Source organism: Garra rufa, chromosome 25, assembly GCF_049309525.1.
Source record: "Garra rufa chromosome 25, GarRuf1.0, whole genome shotgun sequence".
In the NCBI taxonomy this organism is placed as follows: domain Eukaryota; kingdom Metazoa; phylum Chordata; class Actinopteri; order Cypriniformes; family Cyprinidae; genus Garra; species Garra rufa.
In genome coordinates this window covers 25,782,037-25,803,668 of record NC_133385.1, presented here as the reverse complement: position 1 = coordinate 25,803,668, position 21,632 = coordinate 25,782,037, and the positions used below count along the sequence as shown (strand labels likewise).

The following is a 21,632-nucleotide window of genomic DNA, read 5'->3' as shown; positions in this document are numbered from 1 at the left end:
GCTTTGGAAGTAAAGCTGACGTGCGAAATTCTACAGGAGAAATCGACTAAAGTTGGCGACGTCACAATGGCGATGGTTGACGTTGCATCTTAAATGACTCTGAAGGGCCAGGGGAGTGGGTTCACGAGAGTTTATTGCAGAAATAATGCCGCCGTGGCACTGTTTATTTTGATTAGAGCTGTTTTCTTTAGCTGAAAGCCGTGATTATGTGCAGTTTTTTTTTTAGGGCTATGAGAGAGGCCCCTGGAAGGGGGATGGGGACTGTTAGGAAGTATAAAGGGGGACAAGGCCTGGCATTCACAGGCCTCCCCACCTGCTCCTCAAGCCCTGAAGCGCTCGTCCAGCTGGGCGACTCTGATGCTGGTTTCCCTGCGCTGGGCATGGAAAACGTGCAAGATAATATGAGACGAGACAAGATGGCTGGTGTTGAATGAGCTTATGAATATAAAGTGAAAAACTGTCACAGAAAGCTTGTTATATGAATATTAAAGTGTCACTTTAGGAACATCACGCGTATGGGAAAGCGAGATGGCGGATGAGGATGAGGATGAGTTTTGATAGCGGTGCCTCACTTCCTGGAGGGTCTTGTATGCCTTTCGCCTGAGCGAGTTAAGGCTCGGTTGAGTTTCTCACGGTCACCTTGCAGGCTGAGGCGACAAAGGACGGCAAATTCATTGTTCACTTGATATGTATGATTATGCACAAATCGAGTAGTAATGCCTAAAGCCCCCTTTTCAACAAGAGTCAAGTTTGAAAGCAGCTGTTCGTTGAGGTAATGAGTGGTCTGCAACAGTAAAACAAACAAAAAAAAGGATGCGAGTTTCCCTGTGCTTGTGTAAAAAGTACAGTCCTTTAAAGAAAGAGTGACTGATCTTGTCTGAGAAGTAGTCGACAGTGTCAAACTGGGGACGAAATACTGAGAGCATCTCATTTGAAAATTCCCAACACGCTCAACTCTGATTTGATAGCATATCATGCCTATTGTCTGTGAGCCGTTATGATTTGGGCCTCAACTTCCTATATTAAAACTATCCCTCCCAACCCTGGCTGGTTGCTTGGATGCTATCCAATCAGATGAGGCCATTTTCCCTCTTTAAGCTCCTGCAATGCATTGTGGGATGCTGTTGGCGGGCGAGTGGGGAGTAGTGCAGAGGGGAGGGAGGTTTCCGTGTGAGAGAAAGAGAGAGAGAGAGAGAGCTGACTGGGTGTTTCTTCTGCTGGAGTGCTCAGCTCCTGATAAAGCCTTAGTCTTTATCTGTCTCGCTATGGGTCAACCCCCTCTTTCCTGCCTCCTGTAGATAGTGCTCTTTGTTCTCATGGAGGCCTGTTGCTCTCCTTACCACAAAGTGAAACAGCTCTGATGATACAAGCAATCTAATTTATAATGAGTTGTAAATCTGTGTGCTAACTAGTGGTCGACCGATATATCGGCAGTGCCGATTATTTGCTAATATCTGGCCATTTCAAGAATACCTGTATCGGCCGATAATAGTGTCTGACAGACCAATACATCAGCTAGGCTGATTAATTGGCAATTTTGTGATCATCGGTATTAGCCGATAACATATCTCACTGACTGATATTTTGTTCAGGGCTACGTTTACAAAAAGGATCGTAAGCACCAAGGATCTCTAAGATTTTTGGAAAATGCAGCCCAGGCCGATTATTCAAATTTTGAGATTGCAAGTATCATCCCAAAACCGATATATCAGACTAATTATTCAATCAAAAAGGTGTTAAAATGGTTCAAATTTAGAAAATAGGTGTAAACATTTTTAACATTTTCTGTCATTAATTTTTTTTGTAAATATCGGTTACTAAGAAATGCATATCGGCCAACCACAAGTCTTCACCGGGTGCAATAACAATTGATATCTGACAAGACATTTTGTTAACCACATGGTTTTGATTTTTGTTTGTTTTTGGACAGTAACTGATACATCAGACTAACTATTTAACCAAAATTGGTTAAAATATTGTTAAATATCGGTATTACACCAGTCACTAAGAAATGCATAATGGCCAAACACTAGTCTTCACCACGTGCAATGACAATATATCTGACAAGACATTTTGTTAACCACATGGTTTTGATTTTTGTTTTCGGCCAATAACCGATACATTATTCAACCAAAATTTGTTAAAATATTGTTAAATATCGGTATTACATCAGTCACTGACAAGCACATATCGGACAACTAGTCTAAACCAGGTGCAGACAGCTAAAATATTGTTAACATATTGTTAACCACATGGTTTTGATTTCTGTTTGTTTTCATCTCAGTGGTCCAAATTCCAGCTTCACGTAGCCATATATAAAGCGTCAAATATGGCTCCAATATTGTCACTTCACTATTTGTTGCATGGCACCTGGTGTGTGGATTTGATATCTCTTTCTTTTAAACTTTTGCTTTGGCTCTCTATCCATCTATCTCTCTCATACGCCCACTCCTTCTTGTCAGATAGAGTGAGCGAGACAGAGTGCGTAAAGCTCCACTGTAATGGCTCTCGTCTCCCTGGCTAGTGTGCTATGAATAGCCCTGTGTAGGATGATGCAGTTTCCTAAGTGGAAAGCCTCTGCAGATGGAGCTCTGCGGAGGGCAGAGGGCCAGGACTTCTGCTGTTACCTGAGAGAATGCCAACATCCCTCCCTCCCTCCCTTCTTCCTCTGGGTAGAATAAAAAAAACCCTCTCATTCACACCTTGGTCTTTGGTGGATTCTGCTCATGTGCTTTTTGTCTTTATTTGAGTCTGAAGTAGGCGTACGTCCAGACGAGTCCCTTTGAATGTGTCGTACTGTAGTGAAAAACCCTGAAGTTGATGAATGTGCTGTTTTTATTGAGGAAACAGCTGCTTTGAAACTTTTCAAGGGGAGTTTAGTTTAGTCCACTGAGAGAAAGTGGTGCTGTCTGTTCTCCTCATTGGGCGGCTCAAGCATGTAAAAGTGGACTGATAATGACATTCGAGCTATATTGAGAGGATTCCCTTTGAAACATGGACTCAGGCCAACACAGCTCTGTGTGTCTACAGGGTTAGCAGGAGATAGCGATGTTGAAAATAAAGTCATTTCCAGTCTCAAGGAAGAATTACCCCCCTAACCCTTCGTATTCGGCGAGTGGTTCTGCCACTCTAGTTTAAAAAAACAATATTAATAAAGAATATGAATGACTGTTAAAACCCAGAATTTGCTTCCCCTGATGTGAAAACCAACCAAACAACCAAACAACTCAAAAAAAGAGTGCAAAGTTTCCTTTTGTCCAAGTGTAAGGCTGTTTCTTAACGTATGTTTATCTTCATCATGTTCATTCTTTCAAGCTAACGAGGCCATCCCTGAGCAGGGCGCAAAATTCAACCTCTGTTGAATTTCAGAGTAAAGTGATGCTTGTATTGTGCAGTCAATGTGAGGATTAAAGGAGAAAAAACTGTTCTGAATCCTGAGGTGTATGTGTGCCCCTCTCCCTCACCCGTTTTAAATAAAAAAAAGAAAGAAACATCTTTACCTGTCAAACCTTTCAACTTTTTAGTTCACTTGAACAGAGCGGTTGTATGTGAAAGAAAAAGCAACAAAAAACCCATATTGGAAAGAGGCTGTGGCCAGAAGCTATAAAAATACAGACATATGGTACATCATGTAAATATTGCCATGTGGAAAAGGCATTTTCTTTTTTGTGTTTTTTTCTTTTAGGGGTTGCACAAGAAAATTGCACTACGAGAAGCAGTTATGTACAGTACAGTACACCACAGCAAGCGACGGGGGTTTAGCATGGGCGCTTTTTACGCCGGTAATTTTTTAGGGAAAAAAAGATGGATAGAGAAGAATTAAAAAGGAGCCTGGATACCCAGGCTCTGTGGGAAGAAAGTGCAGCCAGGTTAAGGCGAGTTGGCTGGGCTGAGGGTGGGGCTAAGGGTGGGGCTTGAGGCGTCAGATCGACTGTAATCGCTGAGGGAGCCGGGACGCGTGCTGCTCGAGACTGTGGCATTGCCGCCGCCATGCTGCCTCTTCAGCATGGCTGGCTGAAAGTCGGAGTGGCGGCGTGCGTGCTTCATCAGGTGGTCGCTCCGCATGAATCGCTTGTCGCACAGGGGGCAGCCAAACTTCTTCTCGCCCGTGTGGGTGCGATAGTGCCGTGCCAGCTCATCAGAGCGAGCGAACTTCTTACTGCAGTCAGGCCAGGTGCAGGGAAAGGGGCGCTCTCCTGTGACAGAAACATAGAGAATGCAGAACACACAGCTGTTAGTGTTTACTACACACATTCATGATCGCACAGACATATGTGATGTTTTCAAAACAGACTGTAAAGCTATACAAAATTATAGGCCAATGTGCCATCTACAAATAAGAAGTTGCAGCTGTGCTGCAAAGTATTTGATTGTTGAAACTGCTTTGAATCCATTTGCTCCAAAAACAAGGTGTTAAGGAGGCCACATCATAAACACCACCATGCGTCGCTAACAGCGATAAAAAGGGGCGGCGGTGCCAACTGATGTGAACCAAGTCCAGCCCTTATGTGGACAATGAACTCTTTCAGCACAGAAAGTCCAACCGCGGCCTTTTTCATTCTATGTGGCCCCCATTAAGCCCGTGCCGACATGCCTCATTGGAATAATATACTCTTTTAAACTGATCTAGAAGCAGTTTCGTGGTTTCTCTTGGTGTGCTAATGTTGAAGAAAAGGCCATACAGGCTTATACAACCCCAGTTCACACACCAGAGTAGCTAAATCACCACAGAATCAAGATCAGTTCAAACTAAAACAATGGTGAATGACCCAAACCATTTAGATCCAGGTCACGCAAGGGTTTACCTTCTAAGGATGGCTTTTAAATCCTGAAATGAGCAGTCTTTAACAAGACCTGATGTGGCACAACTATTTAGAAGACTATTTAGAAACTATTCATGAGAGCATGCTAATCCTCTCCTATAGAAGTAAAAGTCTGCAAAAAAGTTTTTTTTTTTTTTAAATCACTAAGCTGAGTGAAAAGGCCACACATTAAACCAGAATGCACTGCATTAAAAATGAACCATATGTTCCAGCCCAATAAGCATTGCATCATGCTAATTGGAGAATCATGAGAATACTAGGGGGACATGTATCACTTTGACTGCTCCAAAGAGGCTTATGGGATTTACTGACTCATTATTGAGATAACTGATGGACACACAAACACATATTCACTGGTTTATTTGGAACTGGCACACATCTTGAAACAACCTTGCTAAGTATTTTGCAAGGTTGCAAAATACCCCCCCCCCCCCTTACTGCCACATGTTACCGAGCCAGACATCAAGTTTAATTAGGCAGGTTAACAGTCTTTACTATGGTACCCTGCCCCAGCTTGTACTCAAACATGAAACTAGCAGTGAGCCAAAAGCATGGGAAATTACACCCTACCCCTTCCCCTTCAGGCAATAAAAGTGGGCTTTGACACAAATGTACCCAAAGCCAGATGGGACCATATATCTCGGTGTGGTTTCCTCATAGACGAGTAAATGCGGTACCAACGCCCTCTTTCTTTGTGCACACGAGGGCCCGCATGTCAGATACAACATGTATTTTAGCTCTATTTCATTGGTTGTCTTTCCTCACAAATGTGAGAACTGCTTCTTAATTTACCAGCAGTTTTTACCACAAAAGGTCTTGAAACCACTGCTGAATAGTATAGGGGCTCTGTGTCTGCACTTTTCATAATTTTGAAAGGCAAAGGACAGGAAAGAAAAAAGCCAGACATCTCAGTTATTACTTGGTTAAATTAGACAGAACAGGCAAAGTACACAGAGATCCAGACAGCTTTTTGCTGCTGCCTTTGTTTTGTGGTTTCCCCTTAAGGCCCCAATGGAAAACAACTTCAAACAAAACATATACGTGATGCCAAATTTATGTGTGGGATGACAGCTTTGCTGGGGTCCCTTCCCCCTACTATAAAAGATTGAGAAAGAGAGAGAAACAGCGGGCAGAGCTTGTCTAGACTGCCCCCATCTAAATCTAGGACCTGTCATTCACTTTTAGACAAACCTTCTACCATCATGCACACAAACAAATACAAAAAGTATGTGATGACATATGCACCTCACACGTAGACCTTTGCTATGTTATATGTCAACAAATAAAACCTGTGTGTGTGAATGAGCTTTGTGTCTATAAAAATGTCTGTGTAGGTTCACTTGTATCTGTCATATATCCTCCCACACACTCCCATGTGACAAAACGCACAAAAATACACAGTTACACACACACACAAACGCTCAATCCCACCCACCAGTAAAGCAAATAACTTCATTGGTACAAAAACACATCATCTGATACTCATTTGCCACACACATATTCAAGCCCATCCAAACATACGGTACAAAGTCACAATTTAAATCCACTAACCTTCAAACGTGCCACACCCACGAGAACTAATCTGAGAGGGTCACTGTTGTTTGACCTTTTTTAAACATCCTGGATCTAGTCATGATTGTGGCGTATAAACATAAATACATAAGATCTAACATTAGTGTAGTAGGAATGAGGACCAAGCGGTGGATGGTCTGAGATTCTCCCTTCAGCAATGACAGGAGCCAACCTGTAATTTACAGTCTAATTAATACGCGAAAGAGTCTGGGAACTCAAGGTTGTAAAGTGTGAGATATGAGTGGCGAGGAGCTTCACAAAAAAGGTAAGAGTTCCAATAGTGTGAATATTTTACAGGTTAAAACAGAGACAAGCAGGACTAGGCTATGTAAAGGTGTAAATAGTGACATCAACACAATGCACAGGTGTTAGTCTAATTCTCCAGAGAGCAAAGAGTTTGAATAAGCCAGGTTTTGAAAAACAACACACACACACACACACACACACACACACACACACACACACACACACACACACACAAAAAAAAAAAAATCTGCTCTCTAATAGTCGACTAACCATAAGTCGACGAGAAGAGGCTTGGTCGACTATTACAAAATTGTAGTAGTCGCTTAGTCACAGAACAAACACTGTGTGGTCACTTGTTTTTAAAATACTCCGTCATTTTTAGTCATACAAATCTGTAAAGATTATGTTTATTAGTTTATTGTTTATTGTGTGCATTTAGAATAACAATGAAACGTTGTGCTTTTGTAAAATAATTAAAGCAAACAGGATGCGCTTTCTGCCATTTTGGTCTCTGTGAACTTGAGCACGAAACTTTGAAACTCCATGTATACTTGCCTTACAGACATGAAAAATATATCTACAGAGAGAGTATATTCTCAGAATATATCTACAAATATTCTCAGATTAGGTTGCCGACTTAGGCAAAAAACAAAAACAAAAAAAGCGCTAGTTTATCAATAAACAAAAACAAAGAAAGCGGTAGTTTATCAATAAATTATTAAAACGTTAATGCAGCCTCCTTGCCATTTTACCCTGACACATTCATAATTATTATATCTGTCAGTATATCTTTTTTGTGTGCTTGAGCACTTATTAGGAAATGTAGGCAATTAAATGCTCATTATTAAATTTATATAGCTTATTAATAAATGTTTTAATAATAGTCGGCTAATGCTCATAATGAACTACTAGTCAACCAGAAAAATCTTTAGTCAAGGGCAGCCCAAACAAATGCATCACCCTACAGACATGACCATTTGCAACTACCATGCATGGTGTGACCATGACTAAAAGTTCAAGTGCGACTCGTTTCCAGGAATATTATTATAACCAACGAGGGCGCTCTTGACGTGGCTCTGAAGTAGGCTTATGTAAAAAGGTCACGCTGTCCAGCGTTTCATAACAGATGGAAGTTACTGTGGCTCTATCCACCGTGTCAAAAACCATGCAAAAGGGACACTGAGGGGACTTCCTCTTTTTGTCCCTCTGGGAAAACAATAGCAGAGCCGTAACTTGTGGTGCAACTTTGTCATACTGTTCATGCAAATACCCACAATAAAATTTATGTAAACTTTACTCATCCCCTTGCCAGTGGTCAATATGTTTATGCACAGCATTGCATCCTGGTGTTTGTACAAAAGGAGAGTTTTTAAGTGGTTTGTGTTGCATGAGCACTGGCATGTCCTCACACTGAAGAGCTACACCCTCTTTGGTGTGGTGCAACCAGCCCAAGTCTTTTTCGCAACAGGGGCCAGTAATTAGTAGAGCTTTAACCTCTGTGTTAACGAACACAGTGACCCAGTTACCCTTTGCAGCACTTACATCACAGTTGCTAGTACGGACATCCCATAGCAAAGGTAGCCGAGCAACAGTGTTTCCCTTCAGAGGCGATACCATTATGTCACAGACAGCAGCCTTACATAACTGTTCCCTTTTGGGGCCACTGGGTCAGTAAATAAACTCATGCTCATGTCTTCTCTCAAGTACAAAAACACATTGCAAATCCACGGCTCGATTTCTGATGAAAGAACAACTTCAGATCTCTTGAAGCTTTAGGAAACAGGAGAAAAGGGCCTTTTGAGGTGAACAGTCTATGGCACAGACATCTGATCAGGCCACTATCTGAGCAATACAAATGCAGACTGAATGTCGATCCAGGAGACTTGGTGTCGCTCACCTGTTCCAACAAGAGCTACCAGCATCTCTGTGTGGGTGAGATAAAATTCCTCAGGTTTCTTCAACCATGAGGCCACTTACGCAGGCGAAGACACTGCATAAGAAAGGCAGGCAGACATTGAGGATCTCCAGTGGGAGGTCTTACAAATGCTTCATAACCATGAGCTAAAAGTACACTCTCCAGGCTTGCACAAGGGCTACTTGATGCCCTAGAACATGCTCTGAAATTAGCATATTCTGCAAGTCCACGTCAGCTGCTGTTTTTAGGGAAGCAATTCTGACTGAGAAAATGTTTTAGGAAGGCAATTAGAAGATGATTTTGCATTCATCCTTTATATACCAGACATTACACAATGCTCACACATAATGGAAGACAGGAGTTTATAGTAGAAACCCTGTGCTATTTGTTCATTTTGACTTGCAGTAATGAAGGTCAGCACCAGGACAGTGGAAACTGATCTTACATTAGAATAAAAGGCCTACTTGCAATCTAGAAGGATTGAATTTGTCCTTGTTTTTGCAAGGCCACGAATCTTACAGACAGTACACATGTGCCTTCAGTTATCTTTAGCCAGAGGCAAAGCAAAAACGGTTCAGCAAATACAGATGTAAACTAGAGCAAAACATGATGCTTTTAATATAATATGTATTAGATCCTGAAGTTGCCGATGGTGATCCCAATTAGATCAGACATTTTGAATCAGGGGCACACTGTGTCCTAGCCTCCGGTCTACAACTTTCCCTATTTCCTTATCTGTGGAAAACCACAAGAAGCCTGATCTCCAAAATGCCACCACAAAAAGTAGCTGCAACACTTACCAGCAGGTTGTAATTTGTTCCTGGTGGGTCATGCAGAAGTCTGCCAGCTTAAGCCCTCATTGTTAATGACAAGACTCCTCTGGGCCATTGGAGACCCAGACAGGCCTCCTCTTAATCTCAAAGTTTCCAAAACCGTCTGCAAGAAAGTTCACAGCTTTTCTCGGCAAAGCAATTTAGGGAATTTCTGCCAACAACCCAGCTTTCCCTTTTCCACCAGGGCTGAGATGCTTGCCGAGATGATCTCATCGCTACCCCATAGGAGCAGGGAATTTTTGGAGTGTATGCAATCCCATCAGCAACCAAGTTGGGAGAGAGATATAGGTCACGCCCTCTATCTAAGGTTGCCAAGAAGTGAGTTCACACCATGGAGACTAGAAACAAGTCTGGTACAAACATTGCTTGGACTTAGGTTATAGTTGTGGGCAATTTAACAAATAGTCAGAATTATCATCATATCTACATTAGACACGACTACATATTAATCTCGTGAAGGTCTAGTGAGCAGATTGCTGACTGAGCGAAAACTTTCCTGGTGATTTGACCCAGATCGCAGCACTTAGAGACTGTGGGAATGGAACAAAAAAGACAGAAGTGCCGCACACATATGCGTGTGCTAATGAAGGGAGGGGGTGCAGGGTTGACTAACCACATTGAGTCTTGGTGAGTCAGATCAGGCTTTCAGTACTCTGTTCGTGCCAGTGACTTTGAGAAATTGAGGATTAATGCTAATGGACGTGGGTGTAACAAAGACATTACTGCTAGGTCAGGTGCAACCATTAGGACTGGACCAGACTTGTCCGGAGACACTGTGACAAAGGCAACTATGTTTAATTTATCATCCTTCATTGTCTTTAATGAAAAACGCTAAAACCACTTGCCTTTCAATTGCACATTCTCCTCCCATGGTTTTAATGCTGTTGAGAAATAAACAATAGTACTGGCCTTGTGTCTGATGGAAGTGCCTTCACCATCAGGCATTTCAATCAAGCTTTCCAAGCCTAGTAGACATAACTCACTCCTCCCAGTCTCTACAGCACATGTGCACACATGGTCTAAGACACATTATATGAGGAAGCAGCCACAACTCCTGCAGATTTATGTCCCCTCCCCTCTATATTTTCCCACCTCACAGTGTTGCCCTACTCATCATTGCAGCTTTGAAATGGACCTTCCTGTGGCTCCTGGCCTAACTGGGCCACTAGGACTGTTTCCCAACACATTGTAATTATTCTAACTCCGTTTAACATTAAGACAGCTGTAGCCATAAGCTTGTGAATGGTAACAGGCAAGAGCAGGTGGGTGGGGTCACCCACAGCTCTGACATTCATGTACAGCCACAAAGACTACTAAATGTCAGGACACTGAGCTAAATTTTATTTGTTTACTGTCAAAAGAGTATAAACTAAATGGCCATTAACTAAAAATGCTAGTGAAAGCTGATCTTGAATAGGCTTCCTCTTTTCAAATCCTACTTTTAAGGACAAACTGTCTTCTCCAGCTGATTAATTTCTATTCTCAACCACATAAATATTCAGAAATTAGTCAAAGCTGTTTGAGGCTGTGTTGATCATCCCAAGTTCATCCCAAAATGTTAATGCAAACCTGTATGAATGTTTCTTCTCTCAGAAATGTCTCAATGCTTTATTTGTCGACACAATGAAAGATAGAGGGATCCTATGTTATTTTGTGTTTGACTGACATCAATTGATTTTCATTGACAAAAACTGCTAAAACAGTCTTTAGTTTGGAAGGACATGGCACAAGGGTACTATTTTTCAAACTATTCTTTGAACATATTAAGTTCCTGAAGGTTTACCTTGAGTAGACACCACTGACAACACTGTAAGTAATATCCTCTCTACTGGAAACTGCCAAGTCAACCCTCCCCCCATGACTGTCCACTGAATGATCCTTTTCATCCCACAGCCACGCCTGAAAGAGCACAGGCCGGGATCCTCCACATACAGATTTGTTAGACAGTAAGGGGTCAAACATCTCACTGGTGAGAGCTAATGTCAATAGAAAAGCCTGGGAGGCAACCAAGGTTCTGGCACACAGCAGAAAACAACCTCTCTCTCTGTTTCTTTTTGTTTGTCCCCTCAATCCTCATCTCAAAAACCCACTACTGCAGAGAATCACCAAATCAGATTGCCAGCAGATGCAGCTGAGCAAGTGACCTACATCAATGGAGGGCTTTGACAACGGATCCCACCCTGTACCCACCCCCACACTTCTGCCTTTGCGTACAGTACGTCCCCACCCACAAATTGCAGTGTTAGCGCCCCACGCAGAGTTTGCGTGAGACCCTAAGCTGGCGGCTCATGCTTCAGGAAGCTGAAAATACAGCTCCACACTTGCTCCAGATCCCCTTCTTCCTGCACAGAGAAATCGACACCCATGCATTGAAAATTTAAGAAAGCAAAAGAGCTCAAACTATACAACGCTTCAGCAGTTCTGTCACCTTACGCCCTTATGGGTGGGCGGAGAGGACACAGGGCACTGGGGGGATGGTTAGGTAGGAACAGACTGGCTTTTATAAGACTCTGCCAAAGCTGACTAAAGTATACATAAGTTCAGCAGAGTCGGAAGCAGTGGCCTTATACCAACTCTACAGCGAGTTAACTACGACTGACTTTGTTTTAATGTATGGTAAGGTCTGAGCACATTTTTTGGTTAGGTTTTTATAGCAGCTAAAGACTGTATGCTTTTCTTCATGTGAAAGAAAAATAAGAGAATTGCATTCCCATCAGTGAGGGCTGCTTCAGGAGAGATGGATGACTGTGAAAGGGTGGATGAGTGCATGATGAAACACCCAAGGGGCTTCAGCACTTTAGCCTATCATATTTGAGTGTGAGAGAGAGATGCACCAAAGCATCTTTCTACCACTCACACTAGTCTGACAGTAAAAATCTGACTGTACCATCACAGAAAAGAAACATACAAAGTGGACAGAACTGATGCATGTAGATAACTCAACCAAGGCTCACTGGAAATACATGCCCCTATATACATTTCTGCAACACACAGTACTGCACGTTTTGCGGCAGTTTCAAAGTGAAATGTACAGAGAGTGGCGCTAAAACACACGCTCCATATGTAACCGTGGCACGTTTATATTATGTTGGTATAGGCACGTATTGCTGCGTTTTTTATCACGCAGTTTGAGGTACGTATTGCGGCTGGTCCGAATTCAAATATCCGGGGTGTGTCGCTACAGAGCAAACCTACTGAATTAGAAAACTCATGCATATGAAACTATATATGTGATGACAATGTTCAGAAATATCAGTTTTCAAATTGTGCAGGATTGTTTTGCCATAATATAATATTCTGCAAGTACTTGTGTGTAAATTATACTTTGTGTGAAAAGGAATAAACATTGTCATAGTTTTACTGCCTCTATTGTTCATTTCAACTGGAAAATGCCATGATTCATACATATAGGTAAGTTTTTTCAGTTTTGCAGAAATGTATATAGCACTGGTTAAATGATGTGAAGAGTGTCCGCAACTAATAAATAAGTAGGCATATGAATCAAGACCCTAGAACTGAAATCCTAGAAATTTAAAATTAAGCATTATATTTTTTGGGAGTCCCAACATGACATTTTACAACCTGACCTAAAATAGTTACCCAATTTCCCAAGTATAGCTAAAATCTTTTAACTTCTGTTAATCTCTCAAACATAAACACTTGTGCGCATATACACTCATATGATCCCTGCTTAACATCATTCAGAATTAACGAGCTGGGGCGTATCCTGAATGACAAGTGGGTCAGCCAGGCCCATGCACTCTTCGGCATCCAACATATATTCTGGTTACAAGGTAGCAGGCCAGGGGTGTGGAACGGAAAATAGTTTTAGTCAGAGAGAGTAGAATCCCTGTTGTGAAGCCATCACCCTCACACTGAGCCCGAGCCGAGCCCCACCCCACCCGGTCCATGGCACTGTGCCCACCACAGGGCAGAAGGCCCAAGTCCCACCCATCCTTTAAAACCTTCCACCTGAACCATGGGCAGGATGACTGCACAGGATGTCATGTCTGTAAATAACCCAGTGCAGAGGAAAGAAAAATGGCTGACGAATCAGTTTAATTTTGACTGTATTTGCTATAAACCTGGGAGGAGGGTGTTCTCGGAACTGGCTACTTTAATGCGCACTTGAACCAATTGTTCGAGCAAGAACATTTGACCACGTACACCGTTTTTTGTCAGCGTAGCAAAACAATGTCATCTATACATTGCACACACTACTGGGACCCTTGTAGACAATACAAAGGGCATGTAAGGAACATAAGAGTTCAGCGGCCAAACATAAAAACTAACCAACTGTAAAATATGTCATTATGGGCTTTGTATGCATTTATGGTGCTTCTGGTGATTAGTGCGAATACTTTCTAGCCACACACAGCGGCAGCATGACCTTTATTGATAACCTTACCCATAGTGGGTCACTCAAGGTGGACAATAGGACTACATCACGCTGAGTTGGTTTGTATAAAAGCCCATCCTGTCTTTGGTGGCACAGTGTCCTTATTAGCATCCTTCCCCCAACAAATCTGCTTTAGCCAATCTTGCTCATCAATTTGTGACAAAATCTGTCCTCCTATTCTCCATAGCATTTCGGGTTGGAGAGGAACCCCGCCTCTTCATACTCGCAGGAGATCAGACAAAGCTGTCTGGTAACCTTAGACCCTCAACCTGCTGTGTTCCCCTTCTCCTCACCGACCAACTCAGCACAATGAGCAATTTGTGTACCGCATTTGCTCTCATCTTCTACGTCCCACCACTCCGCTCGCTCATACTTACCATCTCAATGCGGTGGAGGATTAGAAAAACCTCTGAGGCCTTGGAGGCGATCTCATTTAATCTCCCTTGCACAGCACATCATGCAACAGTGTGATCTGAGGTGTGCTATCAATATTCAAGACTCTCTCAAGTACTTGGTGGCTTGATGTGGTAACATGCCCCTCCACTTTCCTGGAGATATTCCCATGAGTACAAGGACTAGTGATACAGGTCCTGAGTAGCCCAATCAGGATAATGAGTCTAGGAACCAGGCCCAGATGACATTGTGGAGTTGTACAGGGAACAGATTAGATTATGGGGCGAGGGAGATTAACCCAGAACACAGGGGCCACAAGTACCCAATCTGATCACAAGGGTCCATCATGGGTTTGCCATTGAAAGCAATTTATAAACCTAATGAACTTTTTCATTTAGCCTTGACTTTCAAAAAGCATTGGAAGAGAAAGCTAACAAATTCAAGTCTGGTGAATACAAGTGATGTAACTATATTATTAATATGATATCGTGATAGCAGAACTGTGTCAATATTATCGTGGTCACAAGATGATATAAAACAATAGGTCTTCCAGGGAAAAGTGCAGTTTTTAAAATATATTTAAACTTTTCTTTTTCTAATATAAAAGTTCTTTAAAGTTGTGTTTTGGGCCATTATGCTATGCTTTGACACAGTCTCCGTTCACAGTGAATGAATGCAGTGAACTCGTTTATTGCATGTGCTGTGAGGTTAACGCACGTTTGGGAATGCAACGACCACCAGTTAAACTTTATTTTCGCAGCAGATGATTAAAGCGTTTCACTAGATTTGTAGTGAGACGCGATATGAAAAAATTTTATTAGAGTTTTTCTAATAAAATATTTTTATATATTTCTACACTTGAAAGATTAGGGAAAAAGTAATTTGCCTATAGTGTAAAGCAAAAATAATATAGCTATGAAATATTCATTTTCATTTATTTTGCAGTTAAATTGTTTTACAATAAATGGCTATTACTGTCATTGTTGTTAATATTATATTCTATATTCTTATTTGTTTGGCTTCCTAAAACACCAGTCTGAATGTAATTTAGACTGAGACAGTATATCACAAATAAAAAGAGTTCAGGCACAAGTCAATTCACTGACTTAAGTTTACTTAGTTGGAGCTCATAATTCTCAAAGTGCATTATAGAATAATTTAACTTCAAAATGTACAATACTTTGACAAATGAAGAATTGGAAAAAAAAATGTATTTTTTTGTTTTAAATATCACAATATCGTATTGAGGACTTCATATCGTGATATTATCGTATTGTGACATTTTGATATCGTTGTGAATACCATACCTTAAAACTATAAAAGGAATTATATAGGAAAGTGAGCATATTCTGGGTTCAGTACAAGTTAGGCTCAATCAACAGCATTTGGGGCATAATGTTGAATTTCAATAGGAGTGAATGGGGCCAGAAACATTCAAATACTCCCTGATTCAATAGTATAGCAACAAGACATAAACAATGCCGATGGAAACCTGATTTTAGTGTGCAAATTAAAATGGCTTACTAATCTTTTGTGTAAACTTACATACAGTCTGTTGCCATAACAGCACAACACTTAAATCTGTAAAACCCTAAAATGACTTGATTTAAATAGATTTACAGCTCAACACAAGTTTTAACAGAAGACAATTATGTGCTTTTCTGCATTTACCTCCTTTTAAAAACGATCCCGGTTTACTTCCATTGTACGTACCTCATGTAACCTTGATTTTTTCAAATAAATTGACGGATGAGTCGAGATTATATGTTGAGGTAATCAACATTATGCCACAAATGCAGTTGAACCGAACCCAAAATACAGTGCTTTATTGGTGTTACATTAAATCTTTAAGGGCCAGTTTTACTAAACCGTCTTTTGGCGTTAAACATAGTACTGTCAGGGTTTGCTAAAGACATGCAGTGCAAATTATTTTTGCGTCCGACTTATTGAATATGCATCTGTTGGTGTTTCCCTTAAGATGCATTATTCAACGAACCAAAAAAGCATGTCTTAAAGCAGGCGGTAATTTCAGGTGCTCCTGGTAGATTGTGCTATTCATTATAAAAATGATCTGGCTACAGAATTTAAATTTATACTAAAACCTAAATGTGTAGAAATCCAATGCTTCAGAGGTATAAGTACTAATACAGCGGTTTCACTTTGAGTAACATTTTTTCAAGTCAGGTATTGCATGCAAAACACTTTCAGAGGAACTACTCTTATGAGAAAAGTCACACGCACTGAAAGGACACGATGTCTTTTGTGCATAACAAACAGCCAGTATACGTAACAGCCATGGCCTTGGCAGTCTCCTCAAGCCATGTCACTTCCTCTTCCTAAACTGAAACTTGCAGGTTTGTGAAAATCTTTTTTTTTTTTTTCATTCCCAGATGGCCCAACACCCATTTCATCTGCATATATGCATACCACAGGTTCCTTTTCTCATCACAAGTCAACTGCGGCCTAATAAAGTAATGAGAATGTTATAAATTATCATCTGCAAGCATATTGTGCACCATTACAGTTAACAACTCATCAAATGCAAAGCAAGCATCTCTCTGAATCTGTCCATCTGTGTTTATAAGGATGATTAATGAGCCCTTCTTTATCCAGCCACATGCTAGTTGGAATCTTTTTCTTTCTTTTTACCCTCTCCAACTTTCCCGTGTGTCTTCCTTTCTGTGCATAGCCATAAAACATCTGTCAAATATTATTCGTGATGCTCTCCTAGGCCATGAACTAATCTTAACATGACTACAAACCCCCAAAAAGGTGGAGATAAAAATTTAGGATGCACCCAAACAACAGAGGCAGTGCCAGTACAGTCAGACTAAACTGAAAAGGTCCTCTCAAAAGGTCACAAGAAGGTTATTTTACCAGATTTATCTCAGTGAGGGACATTCTGTAACCACAGGTTACCACAGAATTGCTAAGGGCAAGTGCTTACAATACATAGTCTTTCTTTAAAAAGAAAACAACGCTACAAATAGACCCAGAACCTAAAATTGGTGGCTTGGCAACTGTATGTGGTTTAAAACAGTTAGCGAGATAGAAAGGGTCATTTTAGTCCGCAAAGTGCTTTACAAAGTTGTGTGAGCTAGCAACAAATTCTTGGGAAGGGAAATAAGACTTAAAAGTCTACACTAAGGCAATATTTTATAGTCTTCAAAAGTATAAAGTTTAAACAACTGCATTTGCTGCAGTGCATTTCAAAGCAAAACCTTTGCAACATTTCTGCACCGTTTGATCATGACAGTACATCTGCTCCAGCTCTATCATAAAACGCCTTTCTTCTACCAGCAAGCTTGCACTTGTGATGGTTCAGGCCCTCCCCCTTTCCCCGGGAACTACTCACTCAACAGAATAACACGAGAACACCGCAAAGCTCTAGCAAACAAATTAAATAAAGAATTTTTTACACTTTATTCCCAAGTTGCCATCACAGAAAAACGCAAAAAAGAAACATATCAAGACCTGTTGCATTTTTCAGAAATTACTAATTACTGCTATCGTTTTCACGAAAGCAGTTTGACTAGCATGACTGCATCTCTGCGCATGAAGGAAAGCCCCAGAGCCCAAGCTTGAATCCTACCGCTACAGTATATGACTCCATCGGCGACACTACGCACTAAGTAGAAAGCTGGATGCAACTCTCTGTGCCCAATTCCTGCTGGATTGAGACAAATGATCCAAAGCAGGGTGTAAACCAGAACCAGCAGGGAATTCTGAAGTCAAATAAGGTCTTCAGTACTTTTGGCTCTCCAAGTTTGTTTTCATAACTCTATATTCCCCCTTCAGTTCAAAAGCAGTGCGTTGCTGGGAGAGATCCATCTTCTCTTTGCTCCATTGGTAGAGACTGATGGAAAATCTGCTGAGCGCTTAAGAAAGGCGTCCAGGTTAGCTGAGCCTGGGCTGCTGAACTCAAATGACCCACATTCTCTGATTACCAAAACAAATGAGATTGAACACTCATTGTTTAACCGAATCATGGTCCGATCGCAGACCGGTGACTATAGTGAAACCCAATCTAAAGTCCATGATTTAAAGAATAGCCTCACTGAAAGACAGGAAGCGAGGGAGGTCTTAAATACACACTATAAACAAATTCACCACAAACGATGAATTGAGCTGTTTATCTGCTCTAAATGACTTACTCTGATGTGTTAACACACAACTAGACACCATACACTGGACCGCAACCAAAGCTGGAGTTTTACAGAACAATATCCCTGAATTCAGGGTGGTATGTGGTGTGTTCTGACATAAACATGTCATTATATATTCTGTAAAAGACCCAACCTATTATCAAGCGAAGTAAAAGGAACAGCAACCGTGTAGACGACATACCCACCTTCAGTACTTCAAAGCTCTGGTATATGTTATAAACGAGGCTTTTGTACCGAAATCCAGTCAAACTATACTACATGTGACCCAGTTGTAAGTAGCACGGGTATATTTGTAGCAATAGCCAACAACACATTGTATGGGTTAAAATGATCAATTTTTCTTTTATGCCAAAAATCATTAAGATATTAAGATGTTCCATGAAGATATTTTGTAAATTTCCTACCGTAAATGTTTCAAAACCTAATTTTTGATTAATTATATGCAATGCTAAGAACTTCATTTAGACAACTTTAAAGGCGATTTTCTCAATATTTAGATTTTTTGCACCCTTAGATTCCAGATTTTCAAATTGTACCTCGGCCAAATATTGTCCTATACTAACAAACCATACATCAATGGGAAGCTTATTTATTCTTTATTCTTTTTTGATGAAATGTTCTACCCATGTTGTAATTTTAAAGATAACAGTTTGAACTGGTAGGTCATCATAAGCAAGTAGGTCAAACTTACAGAACACCAACCACAAGGGATGAGTCATGGTTGATTAGTTGGGTTAGTGAAGAGAGTAGTTTATTTCGATTTTTGCTATTTTTTAATGTTTTTAGCAGCAGCACTTTGTTTAGAATGCTATCACAACAGTTATACAATAGCAGAACTTTAAACAACCCAATATCAATTTATCACACCAGACAACTGACAGAAACTCTAACTGATCTATTTTCCCTGATAAAACATCGCATTGTCTGAACATTCATCATTTTTAGTAACCAGGGGTGTGTTTCGGAAAACCCTGACACGATTTACACTTCTGCGGTTTATCTGAGATCTGAGGGTACAACGCCTTTAGGTGTCAAGAACGTTTCGATTCAGAGCGAAGTTTCCTGTCAGTAGATCCATCTATTGTCTGACGCGACAACAGCACGGCGTTAATAAAATGATAGTGGTGGCTGCACGCCACGACGCGTGAAAATGCGGTACAGAAACGTGTAATTACTTTTCTAAATGTATTTTCCATCCTAACCGTCAATTATGAAGGCTTGAGGTCTGCGCTGAGGGGCGGGTGCGCTGCGCGCTTCAGCGCTCGGCTGGTCGAGTCTGTTGCTGGTCAGATCAGCTGGCAGTCTGTCCGACGGGGGTGTGGCACATCACAACAAAGAGCTTAACAGTCAAACAAGCAACCGCAGAAGTCTCACCAACCCCCATCTTTTATTCATTTTTCAGTTTTAACCCCCTTTTGCATGCATCTAAAGGACTAACGCAGAGAAAACCAAATTATGCGCAAACCTGCCGTTTTTGGACTTTCAAAACCGTTCGCTGTCTGCACCGCTATTGCCAGTGACTTTTCGCAAACTACCACCATGGCCTCCTGAAACTATAGCCTACGAGACTTTTATGAGCGATTACATCATGGGGTGCCTGGCTCTTTTTGCGCCAGCAGTGTTTTAGATTTAATTGCGAGCAGATTTTTGTGCGAAGGTACTGAATGTATAGTGTGCAAATGTGTCCATGCATGTTTTAAATAGAACAGCTTGTTGGTATTCTTGTTGAATGTTTATTTTATAGTACATGGTTGTCACAGTATTGGTATTTTATTAACATTCCTGCCACTTTGTTTTATTGTTGTTTTTTTCTGTCACCGTTTTATTGTGTGCATCTATGCGCTGGCAATATTGTACGCAGAATAATCGTGCCAATAAAAGAGTGCTTTGAACTTGAAACTGAAAATGGTTTATTGGGCATGTGTGTGTTGAGTTGGCTCATATAGGCGAGGCACTGGGGGGAGAAGAACTGTTGCTGTTTACCATATAGCTTCCTCATAGTGGGCGTGACAATATTTACGATGCTACTTACCTCGAAAAACATTTTATTCCCCTTAAAACGACTAGTTAAAGTAAACGCATAAAGAATATGACTGCAACACAACAGTTGTCCCGTCAAGTAAAACAAGAGCTTGTGCGGAACACAATGTGCCCAAAATGCGTAAATGTCGCGATGTTTACATTGGATCTGCGAAACGGCAATACACTTGGCAGGAATGGAAACTGACCTGTATGTGTCCTTAGGTGGGCTTTGAGATGGGACGATTTGCCATAAACTTTTTCACAACCTGAATAGTGGCATTTGTGCTTTTTCTGTGGGGGATCTTGTTCAATTCGACCCCTAAATCGTTTGCTTCTTTGTTTAAGAGCAGAGTCGCCGATGATGGTGGTAGGTGTGGCAGAGTTCCCATCATCTCTGGTTAGGGTTGCTGTTGGTGGCGTGCTCTCCTCTTTTATTTTTGCCTGCTCGGCAAAATTGGTGGGGGTCTGTTGGTTAAAATCCGCCAAAATTCTCGCCACCACAAACAGAGATGAGTTGTCTTTCAAAGGCTCCTTGGTTTCTTCTCCATTCTTCTGTGCAGCCGCAGTTTCGGGCTTGATCTCTCTATTCCCTTTTGGACCGTGGACAATTGCTTGGCTGGACATAGACACAAGGCACTCTGCTGCGAAGTGATCCATTTCGTTTGAAGAGTACAAGTTGTTTCTCTATGACATTCAGACCCAATGACAGTAGACCATTGAACTCAGTAGATCCCTTTGTGTGATGCTGAATAGGCAGCTCTCGTAAGCAAACTCACTTTGCACTATCTTACCGGCTTTTCAGCAACACTGACATCTTGCATGTAAATCATGCGAGATCGAGCCGTGAGCGCGCCACGCCGACTGCTTTCGTCCTTTAGAGATAAGTTTCCGGTGATGAGAGCTCTGAAAACTTGTCTGGATTGAGTATCAAAACTCCCATCGTGGCTGTAGTCCTCACAACGTTAAAGTGACAGTATGCTGAGCGCCGATTAGAGCTGATTGTATCCATGCTGGGGGCGTGTCGGCCGGTAGCGTTTGGCAGCGTCATCGAGCCGGCGCGCGCTCATTGGATGGCGACGTGTCCCGGAGTGCACTGCCTTACTTGCCCCTCACCAAACTTTTAGAAAGTATAAAAAAGACTTGACTCAGAGCCTAAATGCATATAAGACATGCACTGACATTTGTGAGAATGGAGTTTATTTAATTTGTCCTGTCTTTGTATATACAGTAGACCTATGTCTAAGAGCATATATGATTGTCTGA

At 41.3% G+C, this 21,632-nt stretch overlaps 1 protein-coding gene across 1 annotated transcript; it reads right to left on the bottom strand.

Annotated features, from left to right (window-relative positions):
- Window positions 1-2,676: 2,676 nt before the first annotated feature.
- Window positions 2,677-21,319, bottom strand: klf13 (Kruppel like factor 13). The gene is made up of 2 exons (XM_073832069.1): window positions 20,576-21,319; window positions 2,677-4,196 (listed from the first exon to the last, which is right to left on the bottom strand). Exons 1-2 carry the CDS (start codon window positions 21,024-21,026, stop codon window positions 3,871-3,873), a joined length of 777 nt encoding a protein of 258 aa, XP_073688170.1. The 5' UTR covers window positions 21,027-21,319; the 3' UTR covers window positions 2,677-3,870.
- Between the last annotated feature and the right edge of the window lie 313 nt (window positions 21,320-21,632).